Below are 25,990 nucleotides of genomic sequence, written 5' to 3' on the forward strand. Positions count from 1 at the left end.
CTCTCCACCCTCACCCCAGGGCCTTAGCTGCATCTTGGCCCTGCTTGAGTCATCAGCAGGTCCTGTTTTCCTTATCTCCACATTCATCAGAATGGGGTGTCTTTTTTTTTTCTTTTTTCTTTTTTTTTCTCAGACAAAGTCTCATTCTGTCATCTAGGCTGGAGTGCAGTGGCGCAGTCTCGGCTCACTGCAGCCTCTCCCTCCTGGGTTCAAGTGATTCTCCTGCCTCAGCCTCCTGAGTAGCTAGGATTACAGGCACCTGCCACCATGCCGGTCTAATTTTTATATTTTTAGTAAAGATGGGATTTCACCATGTTGGCCAGGCCGGTCTCGAACTCCTGACCTCAAGTGATCCACTTGCCCCTGCCTCCCAAAGTGCTGGGATTACATGCATGAGCCACCATGCCCGGCCAGAATGGGGCATCTTAAAGGCAGCAAGCTCCTCTGTTGTTGGTATGGGAGCATCACATCTAAGCCGTGTTATGCCCAAAGATCCCCTCCCCTCCAAGGGCGAGGATAGAGAGGAGCTGGAGGGGAAGGAGGCAGACGTCCTCTAATTGCTGTGCATGTGATTCTGTGGTTTAAAGAGAACACCATTTATCAACTTCATCAGTGCATACAAACTTTGGGAAGTTAAGATAATTTTAAGTGTGAATTCTGTATAAATCATCGGATGTGATTCTTTACTCTTACTCAGTGACAGATTGATATCAGTAGGGTTATGATTCTGCTCTACCCCCTTCCTCAAAGTTCTATTTCTCCCATGATGCTAGAGAATGAGGATACATTGCGTCGTACAGTTTGTATGTGCGGTAAGAGCCCTAGAACAGATAAACCGTGACCATTTCTGAATTCTCCCCCAAGTTAACCATGTGACTGCCTTTTTTTTTTAAGATTAGCATCCTTAAACAGTTACTTTGTAGTACCCTCTTTTCATCCTTTCATGCCCGACATATGCCTGCTTTTTTCCTACTTCTTGTGTAAAGTTCTTCACTTGTCATGGCCATCATGAGAAAAATCTAGGGCTTCCCTTTCATCATAAATGACAGGTTTTTTTCTGCCTTCAAAATGTAGAATTTTCATATTTACAACACCTGGAGGTAAGGGTCATGGTGTTAATTATAGAGAGCAGAGAGAGTAGGCATCTGTAGGAAACACCTTGGGTTTTTTAAATTATTTGCTGCATTTGTTTATTTATTCAACAGTTGTATATGAAATGTTTTTTACACATGAGGTCCTGCTAAGGGCAGTGCTTGCCATCTTCGTGGAGCTTACATTCGTGGAGCAGAAAGCCATGTTACATGAATCCTATATGGATGTGCAACTCAAAAGAAAGAGCATGGACTGGGAATCATAAGTTTGGGAGTCACCGAGACACAGATAGAAGTGAAAACAAAAGGTGTGGATCAGGTAGCCTGTACACAGTGAAGAAGAGAAGACGAGAGGACATCTAGGTCAGGGCCCTGACAGTTTGCATGTAGAGGAGGAAGAATTGGCCAAAGAGCAGGAAAGGTGGGACAGAGTAGGAAGAGGACTGCCAGGAGAACATAGCGTCTCAGAAGCCGAGGGAGGAAGCCCTGGACAAGAGCGCTGTTTGCTTATCGGATTCAAGAGAGAGAAAGGCGGAGAAGCATCTGTCAAATTTAACTACTCAAGGGTCATTGAGATCTCAGGGGGAGCAGTTGCTCTGAAGGGATAGGAAAGTAAAATCCAGAGCAGGATGAGCTGCAGAATGGATGGGAGTTACAGAGCAATAGAGAATAAGCATAGACAACTCTGCCAAGAAGCCAGTCAGGAGAGAGACCAGAGATGGAGAAAGACATGCAGTCAAAGAATGGTTTGTGTTCCTTTTTACTTTTTATTGTAAAAATGTTCAAACAGACAGAAAATTGGTAGCATATACCCATCACTTGGATTGAACAATTATTAACATTTTATTTTGCATCATTTTATTTTTGCAGAAGTGTTTCAAAAGTAAATCACAGACACATTTCCTCTGTAAATACTTTGATATGCTTCTCTGAAACATAAGGACTTCTCGGTATAAGATAATTGCTGATAAATTCCTTACTATCACCAAATACCTAGTTAGTGGCATAATCAGGTGTCCCCAGTTGCCCTCAAAGTGTGCGTTCAAGCCAGGATCCAGGCAGTGCCAGACCATGCATCTCTGCAATTGAGGGGGTGTTTTGTGTTTTGTTTTTGTTGCTTTCCTGAGAGAAACTTTAGCACATTTAAGCGCTGTTGAGAAGCTGCTAGTGGAGGGAGAGAGGTTGAGGATCCTGGACTGAGGGGGAGGATGCCCAGGAACCTGACAAGACTGGTCCCAGTGTGACTGGAGAGACTGCTTTTCGAAGGGGATCCGCCGTGCAAGCACTGAGTGTCTTCACCTGTTTGTGTTGCTGTGAGGAATACCTGAGGCTGGGTGATATATAAGGAAAAGAGGTTTATTTGGCTTGCAATTCTGCAGGCTATACAAGAAGCATAGCGTCAGCATCTGTCTCGAGTGAGACCCTCAGGAAGCTTCCTTCATGTTGGAAGGCAGTGGGGAGCTGGCATGGCTTGGTGAGAGGTGGGGAAGGAGACTGGAAAGCCCTTTTCTGTAAGCAGTTCTCCCCATGGCACCAAGCCCTTCATGAGGGACCCACCCCCATGACCCAGTCACCTCCCACCAGGCCCCACTTCCAACATTGGGGATCACATCGCAGCGTGGAGGGGACGTATATTCAAACTGTATCACTGGGAGATGGGGCTACCGGAAGACAAGCCATTCCCCTCCCATGGCACCCTTTTCCACCTGAAATAGGATAACTTGCACACAGACAAGAACCAGGCGTCTCCACTCCGCAATGCAAAGTCAGCACCGCTCATGGTACCAGGCATGTGATGGATGCTCAATACGTATTTTAAGTGAATGTATGAATACATTTTTTTTTTTTTTTTTTTTTTTTTGAGACAGGAGTTTGCTCTGTCACCCAGGCTGGAGTGCAGTGGTGCGATCTCGGCTCACTACAGCCTCTGCCTCCCAAGTTCAAACGATCCTTCTGCCTCACCCAGCCTCCTGCATAACTGGGACTACAGGCATGCACCACCACACCTGGCTAATTTTTGTATTTTTAGCAGAGACAAGGTTTCGCTGTGTTGGCCAGGCTGGTCTCAAACTCCTGACTTCAAGCTATCTGCCCACCTTGGCCTCCCAAGGTGCTGGGATTACAGGTGTGAGCCACCATACTCAACCTCTATGAATGAATACTGAGAGTGATGAGGGGGTTTTGAGGTTTGATGAAAATGGAAAAGGTTCATAAGGTAGATAACACTTTATACTACTTTTTATGTGCCAGACTCTGTTCTAAAAACTTTATAATTAACTCATTTAATCATTAAGTACTATTATTACCTCCCAGTTTCCAAATGCAGACCAAGAGGTTGAATAACTATCCCAAGGTCACACAGGTAAGGAACACGGAGCTGGATCGGGGGGCTCCTAGCTGTGCAGCTTGACTGAGGCTCGTGAGACCCCGGCTAACGCTGTCGCTGTGAATCCACAGTCTCCCTGGTTCAGGGCTGCCCTCCAGCAGCTGCTGTGTGTAGGAATCCTTGGAGTTAGGCCCACTGGTGTTATGAATTTGTGCTCAGCTTTCTCTGGGTCAACTGGGAGAATCCACCAGGATTCTCATTCAGGCCTCTTTGTGTCAACATCTGCCTACAACAGCGCGTCGTGCTAGAGAACAGAGGTCCATAGCCCAGGCATTCACAGACCCAGTGAAATGTTCCTCCACTGAAAATGCAACAGTGTGCCCCTTTCCCAGTGCTTCCCCCCAGAAATTGAGTTAATGGGTATAATTTTCTCTGCTGCAAAATTTTAACCCATTAATGCTTTCTAAACCTTTGATACCACCTGCAGCTTGGCAATACTGCAATCTAATAAACTTTGGTATGACTTGTGGGTTGGTACATATTTATATCCTCAGGAGTTTTAGGTATTCATCAAGGAGCCCCATAGGTGAGCCGTACGTTTGAGAACAACTGCGTGTAGACTTGGTGATAAAGTAAACAGACTTTTTTTTTTTTTTGAAAGATGGAGTCTCACTCTGTCACCCAGGCTGGAGTACAGTGGCACGATCTCGGCTCACTGAACCCTCCACCTCCTGGGTTCAAGTGATTCTTCTGCCTCAGCCTCCCGAGTAGCTGGGATTACAGGTGTGCAGCACCACACCTGGCTAATTGTTGTATTTTTAGTAGAAATGGGGTTTCACCATCTTGGCCAGGCTGATTTTGAACTCCTGACCTCGTGATCCACCCACCTTAGCCTCTGAAAGTGCTGGGATTACAGGCGTGAGCCACCACACCTGGCAAAGTAGACAGATTTGATCTTTTTTCAGTGTAGTAATTTAGCTAATCTTTAAGGTAGGGAAGGTATAGAATGTAATCTGTATGGGTGTTTTTTCCTAAGAGGGGGCAACTAGTCAATGATTTGCTGTATAATATTCAAAAGATTTATTTACCATATTTGTAGCATTGGTTCTTTTCCACTATGAGACATAGCCGTCTGGCTCTGTACAGCAACTTGAATCAGAGAGACATGGCAGGATTCTGTAAATGTAGTCCATCATGAGAGCGCAGCGAGGGATTGAGCATCCAAACCAAAACCGGTGTGTGCCCTGAGGCAGGGACTGTCTTGTGGGCCTCAAAAATAACTGCCTCAGAGCAGACCCCACCCAGTACATGTCTGTATGTCAGTTTGGAGCACAAAACAGGTGTAACATTAAAATTTCTTAACAGTTTTGAATGAAAATAATCATTATCATCTTCAGTATAGTGTAGTACACAGCATCGTGTGAAGTATTTTGACATACTCTTTTCTGTAACCCTCAAAACAACCTTCAAGGTAGGAATTAGGCTCTTTTTTTGGAAAATGAAGCTAAAATGTGGAGTGATTTGGTAACTTGCCCAAGATCTCACAGCTCATAAATGGAGGCACCAGGACACACACACACGCCTTTCTGGCTCACAAACCTACGTTCTCTCTACTGCACATGGAGACTGGACTTCCTCAGTCTGCATGTTTGAAGGCCCATCCAACCACCTTTCTACAGAAGCCAAGAACTCCTTTTTATTTCTCTAGATCAGATGTGAGAAATTTTCTTTTCATGCAATGGCTATTTACTACCTGTTTTGCATTAGCAAAACTCAATTTATTATATTTTGAAAGGAAAGAAATAGAAAATGTTTCACTCATCTAATTTCAGATAACAAGGTGAAACTCTCCTCAGGAATTACGTGAGATTAAAATATATAGCTCAGTTATTGTCAACAAGAAAAAAGAAAGGGAAGACGCAGCTTTAAAACTTGCCAAAACTCTAGATGGCAAAAATCAAAGTCAGGTACCAATGCTGTTTATCTTTAATGATCAAAACTGAAGACTTTCATTCTTAAGGTGGTTAAGTATTATCAGAATTGATTATTAACAGTATTTACAACTAAAAAGTTTGAAAGGACATTCTAATTACTTTTGTATTTTTTATAAAATTCTCATTTAAAAAAAAAAATGAAAAATTCAAGCAGTATAGAAAAAAAGATCAGAATTCCCTCCAACTGCATCATCAGCATCTCTGAATATGCCCAACATGTATGGTGCTTACAATAATGGAATCTCACCATTTATGCTGTTTATTATCCTGGAGATTTCACACATGTGTCAATGGACATAGAGCTTTTTTGAAATATTCCTTCCCCATGATTTTAAAGGAAGGAAAACCTAAGCCTCCTTTGGGAAGTGCAGAGGGACCCCTGTTCTGTGAAAATCTGCTCTCGGGGAGCAGTGGCTCCATCTTGTGGCCCTCTAGAATGTGGTCATGAAAAACAGCCAAGGTCGTGTTGTGTTTTTGCAACTCTCCTCGGAAATGGTGTCAGCCCTGGGCTTGTCCAGTTAACTTGGTGGAAATCAGCGGGAACCAGGCAGTCCCCATCTGCCGGCAGAGCAGGAGTGAGGATGCTGTGGTCGCAGGGGTTGCCCCCTTCTGCCCTCCTCTCATGGGAAGCTTAGCTCAGCCCTCCCAGCTTCTAACACTGGGGTCTCCACAATTTCCTCTTTAATCTCGACTTCAACAATGTTAGAGAAGCTGATTTTAGCGGCCAGGTCGCTCTGCCTCATTCCTGTAGTCAGGGCTTTGGGGGTAGAAGGCAAAGGTGCTAGGTGGAGTGTAATATCCCTTGAAAGGAATTTGAGAAAGACAGTCACATGTCCTCTTGCCTTACACTATCATATCCAAGGTTTGACCTTACAAATTCCATTTGGAATGTTGGAAAAAAATTGGAGATAAAATTGAATTTTCTTTTCTGTGTAGATATAGTAAACAGAGATGTGGTTGGTAAGCAGTACAAATGTGGCCATTTTCCATAAATAGGACCCTAATGACTGGATGTTTTCACTTTGTATAAACACCATAGGTGTATGTATTTTACATCTAAGGAAGCAATCTTTTGATTGGATTTTTTTTCCTTTTTTTTTCTCTCCTATGCAGTACATAGTGGAATGTCATGGGATCACCCTTCTTCCCCAATTCTTGGGCATGTACCGGCTTAATGTTGATGGAGTTGAAATATATGTGATAGTTACAAGAAATGTGTTCAGCCACCGTTTGTCTGTATATAGGAAATACGACTTAAAGGTGAGATTGATTTTATGAATTTTTGTGAGGTAACTCAAGCTTACTCTTCTACATTGTAAATGTTGTCATTGATCATCAAAAATGCTTTGGAGCCACTCAGCACTTAAAGCTACCAGACAAGTAGCAGTGTATTCCTTCCTCTGAGGCAATAAGTGCTTGCCGGCCTCACCAAAAAACACTGGCACATGTTAAAGATATCGCATCTACTTAAATATTCAAGTACATACCAGGCATTGTTCTAGGTGCTGGAAATAACGGTATGAATAAACCAAACTTGCACTCAGGGAGCTGACATTCTGGTGGCTAAAGATAGGTGGTAAGTAAAAGTAATAAGTTAGTCATAGAGCATACCCAGAAATGGTAAGTGCTATAGACAGAATTGAAAGAAGGGGGGAGTTTTAAATAGGACTGTCAGGGAAGGTTCCCCTGAGAAAGATGACATTGGAGCAGACTTAAGGAGATGAGGAAATGAGCTGAGGAAGAATGTTGCTGGCAGAGGGAACTGTAAGTACAGAGACCATTTCAAAGGCTTGGAGAGAAAGGGGGTCCCCTGGAAATTCTGAGAGTAGAGCGACATAATCTGGCTTCTGGTATCACCAACTCAGGGGAGAATGTTCAAGTTAGGGGCTGAAAAACTGACTTGCCTGAATGCCAAATCCTACTTGAAGGACTCTTTTTTTTTTTTTTTTTTCTTGGAGACAGAGTCTTCCTCTGTTGCCCAGTCTGGAGTGCAGTGGCACAATCTTGGCTCATGGCAACCTCTGCCCCACTGACTCAAGCAGTCCTCCCACCTCAGCCTCCCAAGTAACTGGGACCACAGGCATGCACCACCATGCTCAGCTAATTTTTTGTATTTTTGGGTGGAGACAGGATTTTACCATGTTGCCCAGGCTGGTCTTAAACTCCTGAACTCAAGCAATCAACCCACCTTGGCCTCCCAAAGTGCTGGGATTATAGGCATGAGCCACGGCGCCTGGCTGGGCCAATTTTATAAATACATTTTTATTGGAATACCGCCATGCCCATTGTTTCTGTGTTGTCTGTTGCTACTTTTGTACTGTAATGGCAGAGTTGGGTAGTTACCACGGAGACCATTTGGGACCACAAAGCCTAAAACATTTACCCTCTGACTCTTTGCAGAAAAAGTTTGCCAAACTCTGGTCTCTGACATTTGGTTCTCAAGTTTTTTGGTCTCAACGCTTTCACACTCTTAAAAGAGGACCCTCAAAAGCTTTTGCAGATGTGAGTTGTGTCTGTGGATATTTACAGTATTAAAAATTAATATAAGAAATATTAGAATATGTAGTTTATTTAAAAATGAGAAAACCATTACATGTTAACATTTTTATGAAAAATAACTATTTTCCAAAAGCAAAAACATTAATGAGACAAGTAGCATTATTTTACATTTTTGCAAATCTCCATAATATCTTGATTTAATGTGAGACAGTTGGAATGTCATATCTGATTCCGCTGTCAGTCTGTGCGGTGTTATGCCGCTGAAGTATGTGAAGAAAATCTGAACTCACACAATAATGAAGTTTGGAAAGTTGTTAAAGCATGTTTAACAACTTTTTTGGATAATTGTAGATATTCTTCGTTGATACTATACCAAAGCTTGACAAGAGGTAATTTCTCAAAGCTTAGTTACATTATGAAATCTGAAATCACATCAATGAACTTTCTGAACTCTTCATCAAAATCCATTGGTCTGTTTGCATGCATTGTTCTGAATGTGTGACTTTGTCAAGGCATGCATTTGCCATTTGGAACATACTGGTTCACTGAGTTATGTGCCTCTTCCAAATACTGACACATTTCATTATACAGTATCAAACAGTCATAACACTGTCACCACCAATGTCATCAGAAAAGTCTTTTACATATTGGGAAGCTGTCAGACCCAGGGTGGGGGATATAAGTTTTTTAAAAATGGGTTTTTTACTTGGAATCTCACATTTTGTCACTGGCCACAAGCCCTGTCAGTTTTCTGTGAAATGACCGCATGTAGCAAGCTCCCCAGCATACAGGCGAGCCTAGCAGCTTCATTCATTTTGTAGCAAACATCGGTCACATGCCCAGATCTGAATAAACATAGACTGTCATTGTTTTTTCAAGTAAAAGTGTTGTTTCATGAAAAAGGTGGCTAGTTCAGCTCATAACTCAAACCATCACGAAAACAGTTAAGAAACCATTCCTTCTTTATAAACAGAAGTGCTTTATGTATACTTCCCGCACAGAATACTGGAAAGACGTGTATTCCTGGATCTAGATTTGATACATTTAATTTTATGCTTTCATGTGTTTACTAGATGCCTGCTTGTAGGAGACACCATCTTAGCCAGAGGTTCAGCAACTCGTACACAGCTCACAAGTCGTAAAAACCAGGATGTGTGGCTTCAGTGGTTTCTGAAATGACGCTGGGTTTCTTTGATGATGTTGGTTTTTTTCATTGGTGTTTTTTTTAAAATCACAGACGCTACTAATACCCATTGGTGCCACTGTTTGACTTATGCTAAACTGCTAGCAGTTCTTCCCACCATTGTTTTTGCAGTATTTATACACATATCAAGATGGTGAAAAAGGCAAATAATGTCTCAGTACTATTATAAAAATAGTTTTGACTTTGTGTAGTTTTGGTTTCAGGACCCCAGGGTCTGAACCATACTTTCAGAAATGCTAGTCTAAGTGAAGGAAATGGTCTAGTTTCCTAACCTCTTGTCCTGGTCTTGTCTCCTAACCTCTGAAGTCCCCACACACTGGATCTACTTCCCAAATACACCCTTGTCCTGTCCTGCCTCAAAGTCTTAGCCCAAACAAGCCATTTTGTGCCCCCGGAATTCCCCCTGGGGAAGTCCCAGCCGCCCTCCAGGGCCCTTGCCAGCACCAGCTCTTTCGTGAAGCCTTGGTGGTACTACTCAGGGCGCACAGGACTCTGTCTGACTTTCCCGGAGAAGAAAGCCAGAGTGACCTCTAAAGTCACATGTTATTCTTTTATGACTTGTTGACCTTGTGTAAGTTGCTGAACCTCTATGACCCTCTGTCTCTTCATCTATTAAAACAGGGATAATTTTACCTACATTTGCAGGGATGTTTTGAGGATTACGTAAGATACATATGTGTCGTGTCCAGCATGAGGCATGGCATATGGGAGGTAATGAATCTTGGTTGCCTCATTCATTCTCCTGATGTGTAAGTGCCTCAAGGGCAAGTGTTTTATTCTACTTAACTGTGGTTTGTTTGTTTGTTTGTTTTTTATCCCCCTGCAATGCCTAAGAGAGCGCCTCGGACAAGTAGGCATCTGGTAAACATATCTTGGAGTAAATTATACTTGGAGATTGAATCTTCTAATTTTAATTTGCCTTGCTTTTCACAATTTCGTCTCCCTTTCTGGCTTGTGGCATAGATAAACTCTGTTCTTGCCAGTGCTCTCAGTTGTGATGGAACCTGTACATCTGGCATCATTTCATGGCTTAAACTCTTGGCCTTCCTTTTCTATTTTTGTTATAATTTTTTTATTGTGAATTAATTTAAACTTGGATGAGTTTTGTGTTTTGTTGTTCCCAAGCTAATGATCAACATTTACATACAGATGAAGCTTCCCTGAGAATCAGAAGCAGGGTGGATGCTATTGTAGGAGGGAGTACACACACACACACACACACACACACACACACACACACACACACACACCCAACAACTTGGTTAAGAATTCAAAGCAGAATAGTTTCTTCCTGTACCCAGCAGCATAGGCAGTGCTCAAGTATTACAAATGTCCCAGTGTTAAAAAAGTATTTGGGAACACTCTTTGTTAAAAATCAGTGTGTAAAGGTAGCTACTTGTGATCCATATTCAGGAATCCCTAAAGGAAGGAAAGTAGACCATGGCGAGTAACAGTTGCTGGGCATGGCTGTGCAGAGGGGCTCGGGCTGTGGTCATAGAATGGGTTCTCAGGTTTGCCTTCATGAATGGTTCACATTATCCATCTCCATCTGATGGGTTAGCTTTGGGCTGCTCTGACTCGCCCCAAGAAACATTAACATTCTCCTGGGCCAGCAGCAGCATCCCTTGGATCTTCCAGTCCGGAGGACACTGAGCACCAGGGGGATGGAAGATCGGCCCTGGGGAGACCCCTAGCCTGGTCTTGGCTCCCTTCCCCAATGTGAGGAGTCTCTTCCGTTCAAGTTTCCGTATCTGTGAATTGCAGGAAGCACACATCCTAGTCAGTGCCTGAGCTGCTCGATGAAAGCCAGTAATCAAAAATTTTGATTTCTTTGCAGGTGGCCAATCTAAAAGCCACTTTCATTTTTCCAAAGTCAACTGTAAGTTCATTTAATGAATGGCTAACCCAGGTAACCCAGGGCAATAGATGTCTATTCATCAGGTGGTCGAGAAGCAAGTGGCTTGGCTGACCTCATGGTGGTTAGGGGTGTCCAGTGCAGGAGGGGAAGGGAGCCCAGGAAACTGGCCTGTGATTCATCTCCAGTCATTTATGCAGTAAACACAGGACATCTGCTGTGTACGAGACACTGTGGTTGTCATCCATACTTAGGAATTCACCGGACCATTTGTTTCCCACCTTTTCTTTTGAATTCAAATCTTCCACAAGCCATGGGAAGTTTCTCTGCTTGGACTCTACCCCTAAAGCCTCCCCGTCAGCCTCTGAGGTGGACTCAGGTCATCCTACACAACCCAGAGTTCTAAGGCAGAGTTTTGAACACCACTACAGTAGAGCACAAACTGCTGAGATCAAGGGCCATGTTTTCCTCCACTTTGTACCTCTGCACTCAGCATAGGGCCTGGCACAAAAGAGGTACAAATAACTGTGTGTCTTTGAAGGAAACTCCAAAGTAAATGGGGTCAGAGAGTGGCCGTGGAGGACTGATGAATAGCACGTAAGGAAAGAGTGTTCATCAGTAACTCTTAAGATGGGAGAAAACAATGAGTGTTGCAGAAAAACGTCAGCAGGCGAGGATGTGCCCACATCTGGAAGACGTAATGCAGGGAAAGAGGCACTTAACGCCCTGAGGTCCCACCACAGCCAGCTAGTGGGACTCTTCTTTAAGATAACAAGACTATTTCTGGCAGTTGATACAAGGAAGAAAGTGTGGGGCTGATCCAGTGTTGAGTAAATTATTGCTCAAGTAAGTGGTGGTCAGGTTTTCTAACTTCTAGCAGCTGGATAAGAACCACAGACACACAGGTGAGCATGATAGAGTCAGGGCTGGAGACGCGGCCAGTGGCCAAGAATACCTGCAGAGAGGGGGCATAGGCCGGACAGAGAGCCACGGTCAGGGAGGGGTGAGAAGCCCATTCCACGTGGGCTGCGAAGCAGAGCAGGTGCTGAGCTGGCTCTTTGCTCCGCCCAGAGCCATTTTCATATTTTCCACGTGTGAAACCCAGTGCCTCCCATGTGCACGTTTTTATTATTTCTTTGTGTTTCAGGGCTCTACAGTGGCTAGAGAAGCTAGTGACAAAGAAAAGGTAAGTACCTTGCTGTATGTCTCCCCGAGTCCTGGGGGCATGATCACACACTCCCAGGCACCTTTACTCTTTCCTTCTAGTCTGCTACCCCTGCCATTGCGATTCTTCCTGTTCCCTTCTGCTGCCACCAGCGAGAAACACTTTATTGACCCAATGAGAGTTCTACTTCATTTCTCTTCATCAAATTGTTGAATAGTGAAATAGTTATTTGTTGCAAGCATGATTGGAAGGAACATTCCACATGGAACTTGCTCTTGAAAAACACAGCCACCATTGCAGTAAACTTACAATCTAAAATGGCACTGACAGCTGAGAGCGCGTTCCTGTGGGTCAGGGAACCAGGACCTAACATCGTTTCACGAATATCAAACCGAATGTGACCCTGAATATGCTTCTTTGCATCTCTGAGTCTGCTTTCTCACCTGTAGAATGTTGGCTTGGATAAGCCTTAAACTCCTTTCCAACTATTAAGACATGATTCAAGTATTTTTTGCCTAAAAAAATAAGGATAAGAAGACTGCATCTCTTTTTCTCTTTTCCTTTTTCTCTTTTCCTGGCTTATTGGACCTTAGGTAGTATTTGAGCCACATTTAGTTTACTATGCAAGATTATAGACAGAGTCAACTTGAAGGATTGGTTTGAGTAGGAATTTAGAAAGTAGCTTCCTGGATGTAAACCTAAACTAACCCAAGTCAACACATGCTTATGTAAAGGTTACATGTGTATTCTTAGTTATGCCTGCCTGTCACCTTGGGAAATGCCTTTTTCTTAACTATTCCATTTGAAAACAGAGCTCAAGGTTATTGTTTCTTTTAGAATGATAGCAGTTTTGAGTTAAATTTTACAGATTTGCAAATCTGCTTTTGTTTATTCATTCAGAGATGTCTGTGAATATTTTTGTGGCTACTATCCTAGCTTCGAGAGCTAAAATAACAAGACACACAGACAGATCTAGCAGGGGATGCAGACCTTAAATAGGAAATGATGTTGTCATGGGGTGAACACTCGGATGGGACACTCAGAGAGCTCTAGAGCACGTAGCAAGGGCCCCTGGCTCAGGCTGGGCAGGGTCAAGGAAGGGCTTCCTGGACAAGGTGATGTCCGGAAACCTGAAGGATCAATAGGAGTTAGAGGAAGAGCAGCAGGTGCGAGGGCGTCAGAGTCAGGGTGGGGAGCATTTGGTGCATTTGCTGCAGGGAGAGAGGAGGCCACGGAGGGAAGGAAGCCAGACCTGTCAGAGAGACTGATGAAGTAGCCCGGAGAAGATGGCTGGCCTGAGCTGGGATGTGGTGGAAGGGGATGAATTACAGAGAGATCTGGGAAAACGAATATACAGAACTGAGGGATTGAGTGCCAGAGGTGCCAGGGAGTGTGCATAGAGGAAAGGGGGTTAAGGAGGACCCCCTAGTTTCTGGTTTAGGCAGTTGGGTAGGTAGGTGTTCATTCCACTCCTTAAAATAGCAAACAAGAGCAGGCGGAGGAGTTTGAAATGTCAGTGCGGCGTCAGAACAGATATCCAGTCGGCACAAGAGGCTGCACAGGGGCTCTCTCTCAGCTGAAAAAAGAGTGTGGGAATCCTCCCTGGAAGGACGGTCGGCAGAGACAGGGAAGTGGGTGAGGTCACCCAGGAGGAATGTGTGGAGAAGAGAAGCATGTCTAGAACAAGCCCAGCAGAGCCAGGAGACACTGGGTCACTCACTCAGATATTGAACGTCTGTGACGAGCACACACTCTGCCAAGCATTGTAAGAAATGCCTCGTGGAACAAGGCTGTTGTAATCCCCATCCTCGTGAAACTTTCACTCTAGTCATCTCCCAGGAACCAGAGGAAATGAACTTCCCAGCATTAGATGCTTTCGCGAGGCCAGGTAGGGATAAGAATAGAGAGTTGTCCAGGGACGTATCCACAGGGAAATCGCTGGGGACCTGGTCAGTGAGGGTGGGTGGGGACCAAAGCCAGATTGCAGCAGGTGAGGAGAGAAGGAAATGGTGGAGGCTTCTTTGGCCATTTTCCCTTTTACTGTACATCAGTAAATGCACATTTTGAGATTTCAACGTTCGTGTAAACCCCCTGTAAGGCACCGGCTTTGGCCAGAAGAGGCAGAAACAGTGACTGTCGACTTCCATGCTGCCATGAGTAAATGTTTCTTCCAGGTACTGAAGACTGAGCAGGTATTTCAGTTTTAGCCCATGAGAAGCTCAGAGGCTAAATCTGATTGAGGTTTTCTCCTTGGAGGAAATACCAGAGGTGTACAGAGCCACACATGCTCTTCAGCATCGTACGACAGGCCAGCCTCTGAGTCACATGATGCCCCATGTTGGTGGCTCTATTTTTACTTTCTTCCAAAGTTCCTTGGGACTACCACTAGCAGGATTTTTTCCTTCATTCATTTTGATTTCTTCAGGTTCAGTCAGCAAGGGCTTGGTCTGCTCTGACGTAAACACTGCCAACAAGGACAGTTACAGCTAATGGTGTGGTTGCTGCTGAAGCCTAAATCATAAAACAAGGGCACACAGAAAGGAAAGAAAACCGCATGTGTTTGACTTCCTATAGTTGTAACGGTCCTTGCAAAGCAGGACATTCACTTCCTATCTTCCTTTCCACTGTTCCACCTATAGGACTTAACACGCCTTCCAGAAACCCATGGCATGAACCAGAGTTCACTGCCCTCCTCACCAAAAAATGGTTAGCCTCTTTATTGGTGTAGCTTTCTATGAAAAGAGAATAATAGAATTTGTTTGAACAAGAACTCATCTTTCTAGGACTCTGCTAGAATGTTTTCATCCTGTATCTAATATGAACATGTAGCCATCATTCCTTGAAACATCTCCCTAGGAGGTAGGCTTAGAGACAGTCACAATTGGCACTGGTTGAGTATAGACTATATGCCAGACCATTTTAAATTGTACATGAATTATGTCATGTCATCCTTACAGTCACCGGATGAGATTGGTGCTGTCATTACTTCCTTTGAGTGGATGAAGTTGCATAACTGACAGGTTTAGTAACTTCATCCAGGGTCCTACAGTTAGGAAGTGACAGTGCCAGGGTTTGAGCTTGGGGTCACCGGCACCAGAGCACATATTTCTAGCCACTATGCCACACTGCCTTGTAAATGTTTAGGAGTTCATGTCTCTCCTTTCCTTTAACGGCATATCAAAAAGTCATGTTAATCCCATTAATTGTGAAAATGAGGAAAAAGTTACTGCGTTGACAAAAACATTGTTTCAGAGTTAAATATGGTGCTGAAACAGTTGATTCTAAAACTTGATTTTTTTTCTAAAGTAGTAAAATAAATTATTTGGTTTCATACTATGTTAGCAAAACAATTTGTATTTCCTCTATTTGAAGAGCTTGAGCATTTGTGCTCGTACTTTCAGATGTACATATTTGTAAAACTTGTACATGCAATGCAGTCTTTATCACTGTGTCTTACACTGTGCAAACATTAGAATTGTCTGCACAGTTGCCCTGAGGAAGAATCAATGCCCTAGCCTTCTTTTTGGGGTTGAGGTGTATAATAACTCTTATTCTGGAAGACAGAGGATGCATAAAGCCACCCCACCCACCTTTCTGTATTAGAAATGCTCACTTGGGAAGGGAGAGAGGAAATAGCTTGAAGATGTGGAATGTCATTGGTAAATGATGGAGAGTGTACCTGCCTTGACAGCAGGGTGGAGATCAAAATGTACCTTCATTCACACACAGTAAAAGGGCAAATGGCCAAAGAAACATCCACCATTTCCTTTTCTTCTCCTCACTTCATCACCTGCTGAAATCTGGCTCCCACCCACCCTCACCGACCACGTCCCCAGCGATTTCCCTGGGGATACATCCCCCAGACAAGGGAGGGAGGAGGCATTTGAAATGTCAGGGTGGCGTCAGAACAGAGAGATCCACTAGGCACAAGAGGCTGCACAGAGGGTCTCAGCTGAAAACAAAGGGCTTGGGAATCCTCCCTGGAAGGACGGTCGGCAGAGACAGGGAAGTGGGTGAGGTCACCCAGGAGCAGCTTGTGGAAAAGAGAAGCGTGTCTAGAACGAGCCCAGGGGAAAGTCGTCATTCGTGACTTGGTAGAGATCATGCCTCTCTCTGATACGGCAGTGTTTTGTATAATCTAGAAACGTTTATTAAACTGAAATAGATCAAATAAAATGTATTAATAGAGCCAAACTCTTAAAAACATTTTTAACTTTTAAAAAACGTCTTTGCTTTCCCTTTTCTGCCAACTTTTGGGTTTTCTTTCCATGATCAGTTAGGATTTTTGACTCTTCCACAAAGCATACCATTCATTGCGTTCACAAATCATAAATGCTCCTTTTTATGATCAGACATTGGGGGGGAAATGCTATCAAAACAATCTACTGGTTCCTCTGGTTTGAAATATTTGGGGAAGGCTAAAAATATTTATTTTCTACATTTTAGCCTTTTATAAATGAAATGATTTGCAAGAATATTATTTTCATTGCTATTATATATAACTATATTCCTTTCCAAATGACCGTTATGGTACAAAGAACAATCTTTCTAGAGGACTGGACCTGCTGGCTCACACCTGTAATCCCAACACTTTGGGAGACTGAGGCTAGAGGATAGCCTGAGCTCAGGAGTTCAAGACCACCCTGGGAAACATAGCGAGACCCCCAACTCTACAAACAATACAAAAATTAGCTGGATATGGTGGTGCACACTTGTGGCCCCAGCTACGTGGGAGGATTGCTTGAACTCAGGATGTCGATCATGGCTGCAGTGAGCCGTGTTCACACCACTGCATTCCAGCCTGAGTGACAGCAAGACCCTGTCTCAAAAAAAAATCTGCAGAGAGAATCTCTGGTGACATAGCTTAATTAGTAATCTCAATTCTTATTCTTCCCAGGTTTTCTTTCATGAGTCATTATAACTGTTTTAATTTTCCATACTTTTAACTTGTTGATGACAAGTTTTGAAACTGTCATTTCAAATATTTAGCGATATAGGTGCAGACAAGTCCCATCCCTTAGATTTTAGCTTGACATGTAATTAGTGTGATTTGTATTAGCATAATCATGAAGATAGAACTGAAGGAAATAAGTTATATTCTAACAATGGAATCACTTTCATGGCAACAAGTCTCAGAACATGCATGTACAGATGTCTTGAGGTTTTTTTTTTAAGAGCAGAACAGTGCTTTAAAAAAAAATAACCATTGTCAAATTCTGACAGCTGCTATGACTTGTTTTATTCTTTAATTCTTTCCTTTTTAATGGAAGGGCATCTCCCATTCATGGCTCCAGCAGTTTCGCCTCCTCTAAATGAGACAGAGAAATGCGAACCTCCCTGGTGGTCGATCTTTTCACAGCTGCGCTGCAATTCCAGTGTGACATCAAATTAGTAATTATAGCTGAGCAGGCTGCTTTTTACAAATGACAGTCTTAGCATGCTGCCTGCTAGCGAGCGACTCAGCAGGGGACCTAGGGAAGTAAAAGAAAACATAACTGGACTCACTTGATTTCTGGGGGGTTTGACCTGACTCTTTAAAAAGCCCATGTTCTTGAGAGAGAGAGTCCTGGGGATTTACACAAATATGCATTTTGTTCATCATCCTGCACAGTTCTTCTCAAAAGTCATGTCTGATTTTATTAGGTAAAGTAAAGCGTGTGTAATGGAGCCGTAGGGTCACAATAAGAAGATTCCTTTTAACATACAGCCTTCTTTCTGAAACCCATTTGAAAGAAAACAGCTGCCCTGCAATTGGCATTTGTGTAACTATATTGGCAATAATCATTGTTGACACTTTGATAATGGGCTACAAAAAGCCGCCTTGTCGATTCTCAGGCACTGTGAATTGCACCAGCAATTAAGTGACTGTCACCGTCTCCGACATTTTACCTATTACCAACTGAGGGTTCGAGAGGATTAATCATTAATACCCTTACATCTAAAAATGCTTTTCGAAACCAGTGTTCAGCATTTCTTTTGTGGTCTTTAAATTGTAACAGATTATAATTAATTACTACCTCTATCTGGTCATCTGGGCTGCCGTTGAAGCGAGGTGGCCAGGGTGGCCGGTTCCCCAAACGTGACACAAAAGCACAGCAGTGTATCCTTCTGGAAATCTTTATTTGCCGCTCAGCTAAGAAGTGCCTCCTTTTCCACTGTGGGCGGATCATCGGTTAAAGGGGGGTTGTCAAGCTTTTTAGGCCCTCAATTCAGCTAATGCTTTAACCGCCTTCTGTAAAATTCCTTTTCTTCCGAGATGGAAGGGAATCATTCCCCTTTGCCAGCCAGTGTTAGTTATGGACACCAATCCTACTACCCAAAGTGCAGGGGAAAGTTGCCCATTAGGGCAGAAGCAGGGCTTCTTTCTCAGACCTTAAAGGCAGCACCACTAACATCCACCTTCTGGACCAGAGACAGTTTATAAAAGGGAGATTTGGGTGAAGGACTCCAAACAGAGGGTTAGGGGAGCTGAGTCCCAGCCCTGGGGGCACAGGACTGCATTAATGGGGTTTGAGTATAGGTCATCTGACTTTGTCCTCATTTGTAAAATTAAAGGATTTGCCTGCGTCATTGGTCCTCATGCTTTAGTGTTGGTGAGAATCTCTTGTTTCAAATGAAGCTTTCCTGGATCTTCCTCCAGAGATGTGGTTCAGCAGTTGGCCCCACTTGGAGAAGTCCTGGCCTGACCATGACTAACATCTTCTCTGTTCCAGATATATGTAGATTAAGGTGATTGCTATGATTGATAGGGAAAAAAATGTTCTGTTCAGCAGATATAGATAAGAACCCCCTATGTAAACCGTGAGGGGTGTTCTGGGAATGAAGTTTTAAAGCTTCATTTAGAATTTTTCTTAACTGGTAAGCATGGCACGTGACAAAAAGAGGATCACATGCAGTGACTCTTGTGAACACTTTCCAGATTTTCACTCAGATGACAGCATTAAAGTCCTCAGGGCTTTATGACTTATGGCTTATGGTGCTGTATCAGCTCTCATTTGCCTCAGATTAATTTTTATGTCACTGGAATGAAATCAACTCAAGAGTATCCCAAGCACACGTGGAGCAGTGCTGTTAGATATGGGAATGTTTTTAAGCTAACAACTCTTAGTTGGTTCTAGAAAAAGTTGGGGTGGAGAGAAGACTTCTAAAATTTAGTATGTGGTCTGAATTTAAGCCAGGCTGCTACAGATGTATAATTCCTAATTAAATAGTGATCTTTAATATGTTAGTTTAATATATTAGAATTAAACGAGAAATCTAGAGGAGTCAGCAAACTCCTTGAGTGTTCAGCCTTTGACATTTCTTAGATTATCACCATAGACATCTGCGCACCAGAATCTTCTGTTAAAACTGGAACAAACCCATCCTGTAGGTCCTATTTGGTAGGTCTTGTATGCAGTTCAGCTGTCATATCCCAGTTTGCAGAGGAAGACCAAACCGTCACCTTTGACATCACCACATAGAGTTGTGGTCATAAAATATGACAGTATTAAAAAAGGAATAAATTTCACCTTTTACATATTAGCCTGAGGGAAAATTGCCAACAGCTAGGTTTTGCCAGCCCTAACAGTTGTAACTTACAAAATTACAATAGCGCTTCTCCAGTTTTGCGCGGCTTGCTTACAGCACTGTTTCACAAGTATGTTGTGGTATATTTTCTTTCCACATTCATACATAAACAGATTCAAAATAAAAATTATAAAATGTTCACATCTGGATACTAGTCACAGATGTGCACATTCTCACTGTTTTCACTGTGAAAATTAGAAGTTATTAATGACCTCTTAGATCATTTCTCAACCCATGAACTTGTATAGACATTCTACTTATGTAGTTAAAGAAGGTTGGTATATGTACTATTTGTGCAAAACCACCCTTTTTCTTTGCTACTTCTGTATGAACTTTCTCCGTATCCACTAATTTGCCTTTTCATGTATCAAATTTGTGGCTTAGATGTTCCGAGAAGCAGAACTGATTTTATTATAAATCCCTAGCATCTCTTATTACCCCAAAATTGATACCACATATGATGTTATTCCATCAAATTATTTTTATCCTAGCTCTAACATAAGGATTACCTAAAATTCCTCCCCTTATAGAAATACTTGTGCATTATGTTTTCAGTTCCACAGATTCTGATTTTTATGAAGATTTTTGCAAGCACAGCGAAAGGGGTTTTATTTTTTGCAAGTTTATTTTCATTTGGGTGAGCTTGGAATAACAAGTAAATCAGGAACACAAGCAGTTCTAATATAAAACAATAATTACTACATATTTTTTATGTTGAGCATTCAGCTCTGAGTGTCACAGTAACAGTGCATCAAAAGGACACCCGGCAGCAGTCTTTGACATTGAGCCTTACAATTAGACTTAAAAAATAAATAAATAGGTTGTCAAATGAGCATATCGAACAAAAAATTCATTTCATTCTGAAATACGAGTCCTTTAATCACAGAGTACTATGGTATGTATTATCCCTTGCATTAAAACCTAGTGCCAAAATCCTGTTTGCATTAGACAGTCAAGTGTGACTGGCTGCATTTCTTCTTCCCAGTAAGGTTTCCATCCAGACTGAAATGAAAATTTGGCTCTATATTATAAAGATTCTTGCTCTGTGCGTTTTAGGTTCATGTATTTTCTATTTCCAGTTATTAATGGCCATTTACCCCATACAGTTCTCTCTTCTTGTATAATTAAAGTTTAGAATGATCATTCAAAATCCAATGATACTTTAGTTTGAAACATAACTTTAAACAGAACTCAAACTATAGTTTGAAATCTGTGATTTTAAAAAATTTTTGTCATCTAAAAGATAGTTTTTTTTAAAATCTCACTAAAATAAAATTTCATATAACTTCTGGCTTTACTAAACCTTAAAATACCCAATATTGCTAAACTCCGTATGAATGACAGCATTTATACATGAAATCACGGAACCTAATGAAGTAAGCACATATATACATACACAAATGAGTTAATTCCCACTTGAAACAAATAAGCATTTAAATCCTTTTGGTAAACACATTGTTTTTGTTTTGGTTTTGGAGATTCTGCAAAGGTTCTTAGTCATTTGGAATTTTTAAGCATAGAAGTAGTAAATAAGTAATATTAAGCAGGAATTTTTTAGGTGGTGCTTTTTAGCTCCTTTTTAGCAGTTCTGGGAAGCAAACAGTGCTGCATCTCCTTTGCTCTCGTGGAATTCTGTAATTTCTATACCACAGGTCTCTGCTAAAAGGCGGCCTGTGTTTAGAAATTCTAAAAATGAGGGCTCTAAACTTGGTAACTGTCCTGATACGTTTTCCCTTTTTTAATCCCAACCCCGTGGCCAAATCTGTCCTTAGAGATCATTTATATCTTTTATTGAACCCTAGGGAACAAGTAATTCTGTCGAGAGGCTTTTATACACTGAAAGCCTTACGCATGTGTTGGTTATCTTCAGGCTGTGACTCAGCCGAGTGTGCATCTCATTTCTCACCTTCATGTTGTGTCTTAATGACACACAAACTATTTTTGACCATGACCTGTATTATCACACAGTGTGTTTCTTACTGTTGACTTACAGTAGACTTGCTGAGGCCTGTGATGCTGTGCTTTAAAAGCCAAAAACTTTTCAAAATGAGGGAGAAATGTCTGTAATAAATGTATTATATATACACAAATGTTTATAATAAATTTTCTTTTTACAACTCATAGCAAGCTAAATGTTCCCAGTGAGTTCACTGCTCCCTAGGAGTGAGTTCACTGTTCCCTAGTATTTTGGTTATATTTTCTGGCTACTAAGATTTCAGCTTGTGGATTTTTGCTTTAGGTCAGCAAAAGAACATGCACTAAATTACCCACTATTATAATGTGCTCACTGAGAAAAACTAACCCATGGAAAATTAAGGTAAGACAAAAGTCAGCAAATAGCTGTCTTTGGCCAGATATGTAAAATCATTACATCTTATTTCCTATATTGAATAAATATCATCAATTGCAGATTATTTCTTCAGGAATTTAACCAGTCCAATTTTTATTGTAAGATAGGATCATTTTACTCTCATTTGGGTTTCAGTTTTAAAAAAGATCTTTTCAGTGAGGTTTCTTACTAGGAATAGCTTTTGCAGGTGATCACAGAGGTTTTTCTAGCCAGGAGAATTCACAATTGAGGTTTGCAAAGCAGAGTAGGGAACTAGAGCCACCAAGGCAGGGAGATCAGCCTCGGGCCGTGTCACCTTTGATGCATCCTGTCTCATGTACCCTGTGTGTTCCCCGTGTGTCCTGTGTAGTGAAATGAAATATTAACCTTGCACTCATGTATGGTATGTTTGTCTGCAGTGCGCAGTAACGAAAGTGTCTTCCAAATTTCAAGGCAGTATGTAGATAATTCATGTGACATGTTTGTAACTAGCAGATAAAACCTAAAAACCAAGGAAATTTTAAATATCGTTTAAATCAAGCTTATCTAACCTGCAGCTCACGGGCTGCGTGGGACCAGGACGGCTTTGAATACGGCCCAATACAAATCCGTAAACTTTCTTAAAACATGAGTTTTTTTGTGATTTTTTTTTTTTTTTTAGGCTCATTAGCTCTCATTAGTGTTCATTGATTTTATGTGTGGCCCAAGACGATTCTTCCAGTGTGGCCCAGGGAAGCCAAAAGATTGGACACCCCAGGTTTAGATTACTGACATCATAAATTGGTTTTTTTTTAATCATCCGGGTATCAACTAGAAGATATCCTAAGTTTAAAGACCCTATTTTATTAGAAAGTTGGGAAAGAAGAAACAAACATAGCAAGTTGTTATTGCCAGGCACTATGTGCTTTGTGTCATTTGATTTACACACTAACCCTATTACGTAGGTGCAGTATTATTAATTTCCCGTTATATAATTAAGGAAACTGAGGTTTGGGCAGATAAAGCAACTGGCCCAGAACATCACAGCTAGTATTAAAATGTTAAATATGCCAATATAGTTTTTAAAAGAAAAATCTTGCTCTGGATTGATCAGCGATGAGCTTTTTCTAGATCCATAAGCCATACTTGAGAACGTGACTAGCATGTAACAACGTTTGTGTATAACACACTGTGGCAGGCACCATTTTGGCCTTTTTACATGTGTGAACTCGTGCAATCCTCACAACCCGATGTTTGCAGATCCCCTTTTAAAGATGGAAAACCAAACCACAGAGAGGTTAGGTAACTTGCCAGAGTCACATAGCTAATAATTGGAGTTGCAGAGCTACAACCCAGGCAGCCTGGATCCAGTGTGTTCTCATAACCACGGGCTTCATTCTTTCTCCTACATGGAAACCTGAGCCATGCCAAATCGACCTGGGGTCGGGCATCACCCCACATGACAGCGAAGGGCTCATTTTATCCGAACGGGAAGCAGGACAGCCAGGCTGCAGGGGAACAGTGTCCCTCTGCTGATGCCTGTGGCTGTGTTGGTGCATTTACACATCACATTAGCGGAGATGAATGCCAGTTGGAATCCAACCCACCACAGCAGATTACCTCATGCAAGAGAGAAAACAGTCCTGCCTGTGCTAGCCTGGCTCTGCGCTGGCCTGTATTGACTCACGGGGCCTCAGCTGGCCAGGGCCTTGGGGCAGCTCTGGGGCCCCCTACTGGGGCAGGAGTCCCAGCTCAGGACTGGACACACGGAGGAGGATGGGGTGGGGAAGAGGAGTTCCCTCCCATACCCTCGACCCCTCCCAGCAAGTACAGAGAGTCGTACAGCAATCGCCCCGCCTTACTTAGAGGCTCTGATCTCCACAAAACTGGCCAGGGCTGAATTCAGAACAAATACTCGGCCTGCCGCCACTTCAGAAAGGTTGCTGACCGCTGGCTGGAAGCCGGCCTGGGAGAGTCCACAGCTAAGAAGCATTTCTGAGCTGTCTTTAGTTAACCCTGGGGGTTTCCTCCACCCTCTGGCTGTTTCTGCACTGAACTAGAAAAGATATCAAAGACACTCATTAAAGAACCAGACCCAGTGACTACAAGCTTGGAAAACTCGAAGTTCAAATAATCCAGTGTTTAAAAGCAAAGGGTAGAATCTGTTGCTACATTAAGCTGTCGCTGCCCACAGTTAATTTTCTGCTGCTCTGCAGACGTCATCTTTGTAGGCAGTTTTACACCAAGAGTTTATTAAGTTCATTAAATCATAGTATAGTTTTCCACATTTTAAAAAAAAGATGTTTCTAATATGAGCACTGCTCATTATCAGAGGGATATATTGAAATTTCTTTTAAAAAGCTAAGCAGTAAGATTTTCTTGAGAGTGAATCATTGTCAGGTGACTTAACCTTTGTTATCTTTTTGTAGTTGTTTTTGTTTTTGAGATAGAGTCTTCCTATGTCACCCAGGCCGGAGTGCAGTGGCGCAATCATGGCTCTCTGCAACCTTGACCTCCCAGAATCAGACGATTCTCCTACCTCAGCCTCCCAAGTAGCTGGGATGACAGGCACACGCCACCATGCCTGTCTCATATGTTTCATTACTTTTTTGTAGAGATGGAGTCTCACTATGTTAGCCAGACTGGTCTTGAACTTCTGGACTCCAGTGAACCTCCTGTCTCAGACTCCCAGCATGCTGAGATTGCAGGTGCGAGCTGCCATGCCTAGCCTATCTTGTTCTTAATAAAAACAGTTAAACTTTTGTTTAAAAAAAAAAAAAAGCCTTTCACCCTGTAATAGCCATTTTAAATCCGTGCCCTTTGTTACATGCCCACAGTGATGGTGATGGGGGTGGTGACGGTGATTACAAGCACCACTCACTATTTGAATCTGTCCCGTGGTTTCTGGTTGAGTTCTCAGCACAACTCTACCTCAGCAGAATGGCTGAAGTTCCCATCTCAGCTCATCACTCCGCAAACTGGGAGACCTTAGCTACATTGCATAATCTCAGTTTCCCTGAATGTAAAACGTGAATAAGAATAATAGTTAAGGTTGTTGCAGAGACTAAAGGTAGATGACAGATGTGAATAAAATGACACACACGAAGTGCTAAGCAGGGTACCTAAGACTGCTGCAAGTGGTAGCGGCGGTGTTTTCCCCCTTCTGCATCTATGGAAACAGGCTGGAGAGGTCGGGGAACCTGGCCCCTGGCAAGCAAGGGGTGGAACCAGGATTGCAACCTCAGGATTCATGACCCCAAAACCTTCATGCCCCGAGCACTCTGTCTTGCAGCAAGCATTTGGAAGGTTGATATCTATAGACTAGTGTTAGATTCCATGCTGGCAGCTGCCCTGCCGGGACCCGCCTTTGCCTCTTGATCCTTTCAATAAGCCCTTAAGTCTTTTAGCCAATCTGGGTGCCCTTTTTTGAACTTGATCCAATCTAAATACGTCCCTAGTGCCTGTGAAATTCACAAGTCAGCTTAGTCACAGAGTACAGGGTGTCCAGAGTTTTATGAGGCAGGATTATACTTTCCCTGTCACATGAGGTAATTCTGCTGGGGTGAACCTGAAGTGGCATTCATCTTCATTAATGTGACTTGTGTTACAAACACACATCCAGCGTGTAATTTACTGCCTTGTCTGGGGTCTGTCATCTCTGCCTTCAGATTTCTCACATTTATACAAAACCAGAAAAAACACCCTCTACCCTTCTTTTCTTACACATATAAAATGAGTTGTGGAATTGAGGCAGATAATCCTTAACACCCCCACCCACACACCTCCCATCGCCAACACATAATGACACAGAAAAATGCCCAAGGTGTCTGCTTGGAAAATTACGATCCTTCTCCATCTCCTGTTTTTGTGTGTAGGTCTGGCTTCAACCCTTTTTCTAACGTGCTTGCAATTTTCTATTTTGGGCAGTGTTTGTCTTCTCATTGCCCTCTGAGTTTTGTTAAACCTCAGAACCTTGCAT

At 42.5% G+C, this 25,990-nt stretch overlaps 1 protein-coding gene across 4 annotated transcripts in view; it reads left to right on the forward strand.

Annotated features, from left to right (window-relative positions):
- The window catches only part of PIP4K2A (phosphatidylinositol-5-phosphate 4-kinase type 2 alpha), a 179,662-nt gene that overhangs the window by 136,954 nt on the left and 16,718 nt on the right, over nt 1-25,990 (forward strand). For 3 of the 4 annotated variants that reach the window (XM_025397160.1, XM_025397161.1, XM_025397162.1), the window contains 2 exons: nt 6,525-6,671; nt 12,117-12,155. In XM_025397160.1, the coding sequence (XP_025252945.1) occupies nt 6,525-6,671; nt 12,117-12,155 (186 nt within the window). Of the gene's footprint in view, nt 1-6,524; nt 6,672-10,951; nt 10,994-12,116; nt 12,156-25,990 lie in introns of all 4 variants that reach the window. The other variant, XM_025397159.1, reaches the window with a different exon arrangement.

This window comes from Theropithecus gelada, chromosome 9 (genome assembly GCF_003255815.1).
Source record: "Theropithecus gelada isolate Dixy chromosome 9, Tgel_1.0, whole genome shotgun sequence".
Taxonomy (NCBI): domain Eukaryota; kingdom Metazoa; phylum Chordata; class Mammalia; order Primates; family Cercopithecidae; genus Theropithecus; species Theropithecus gelada.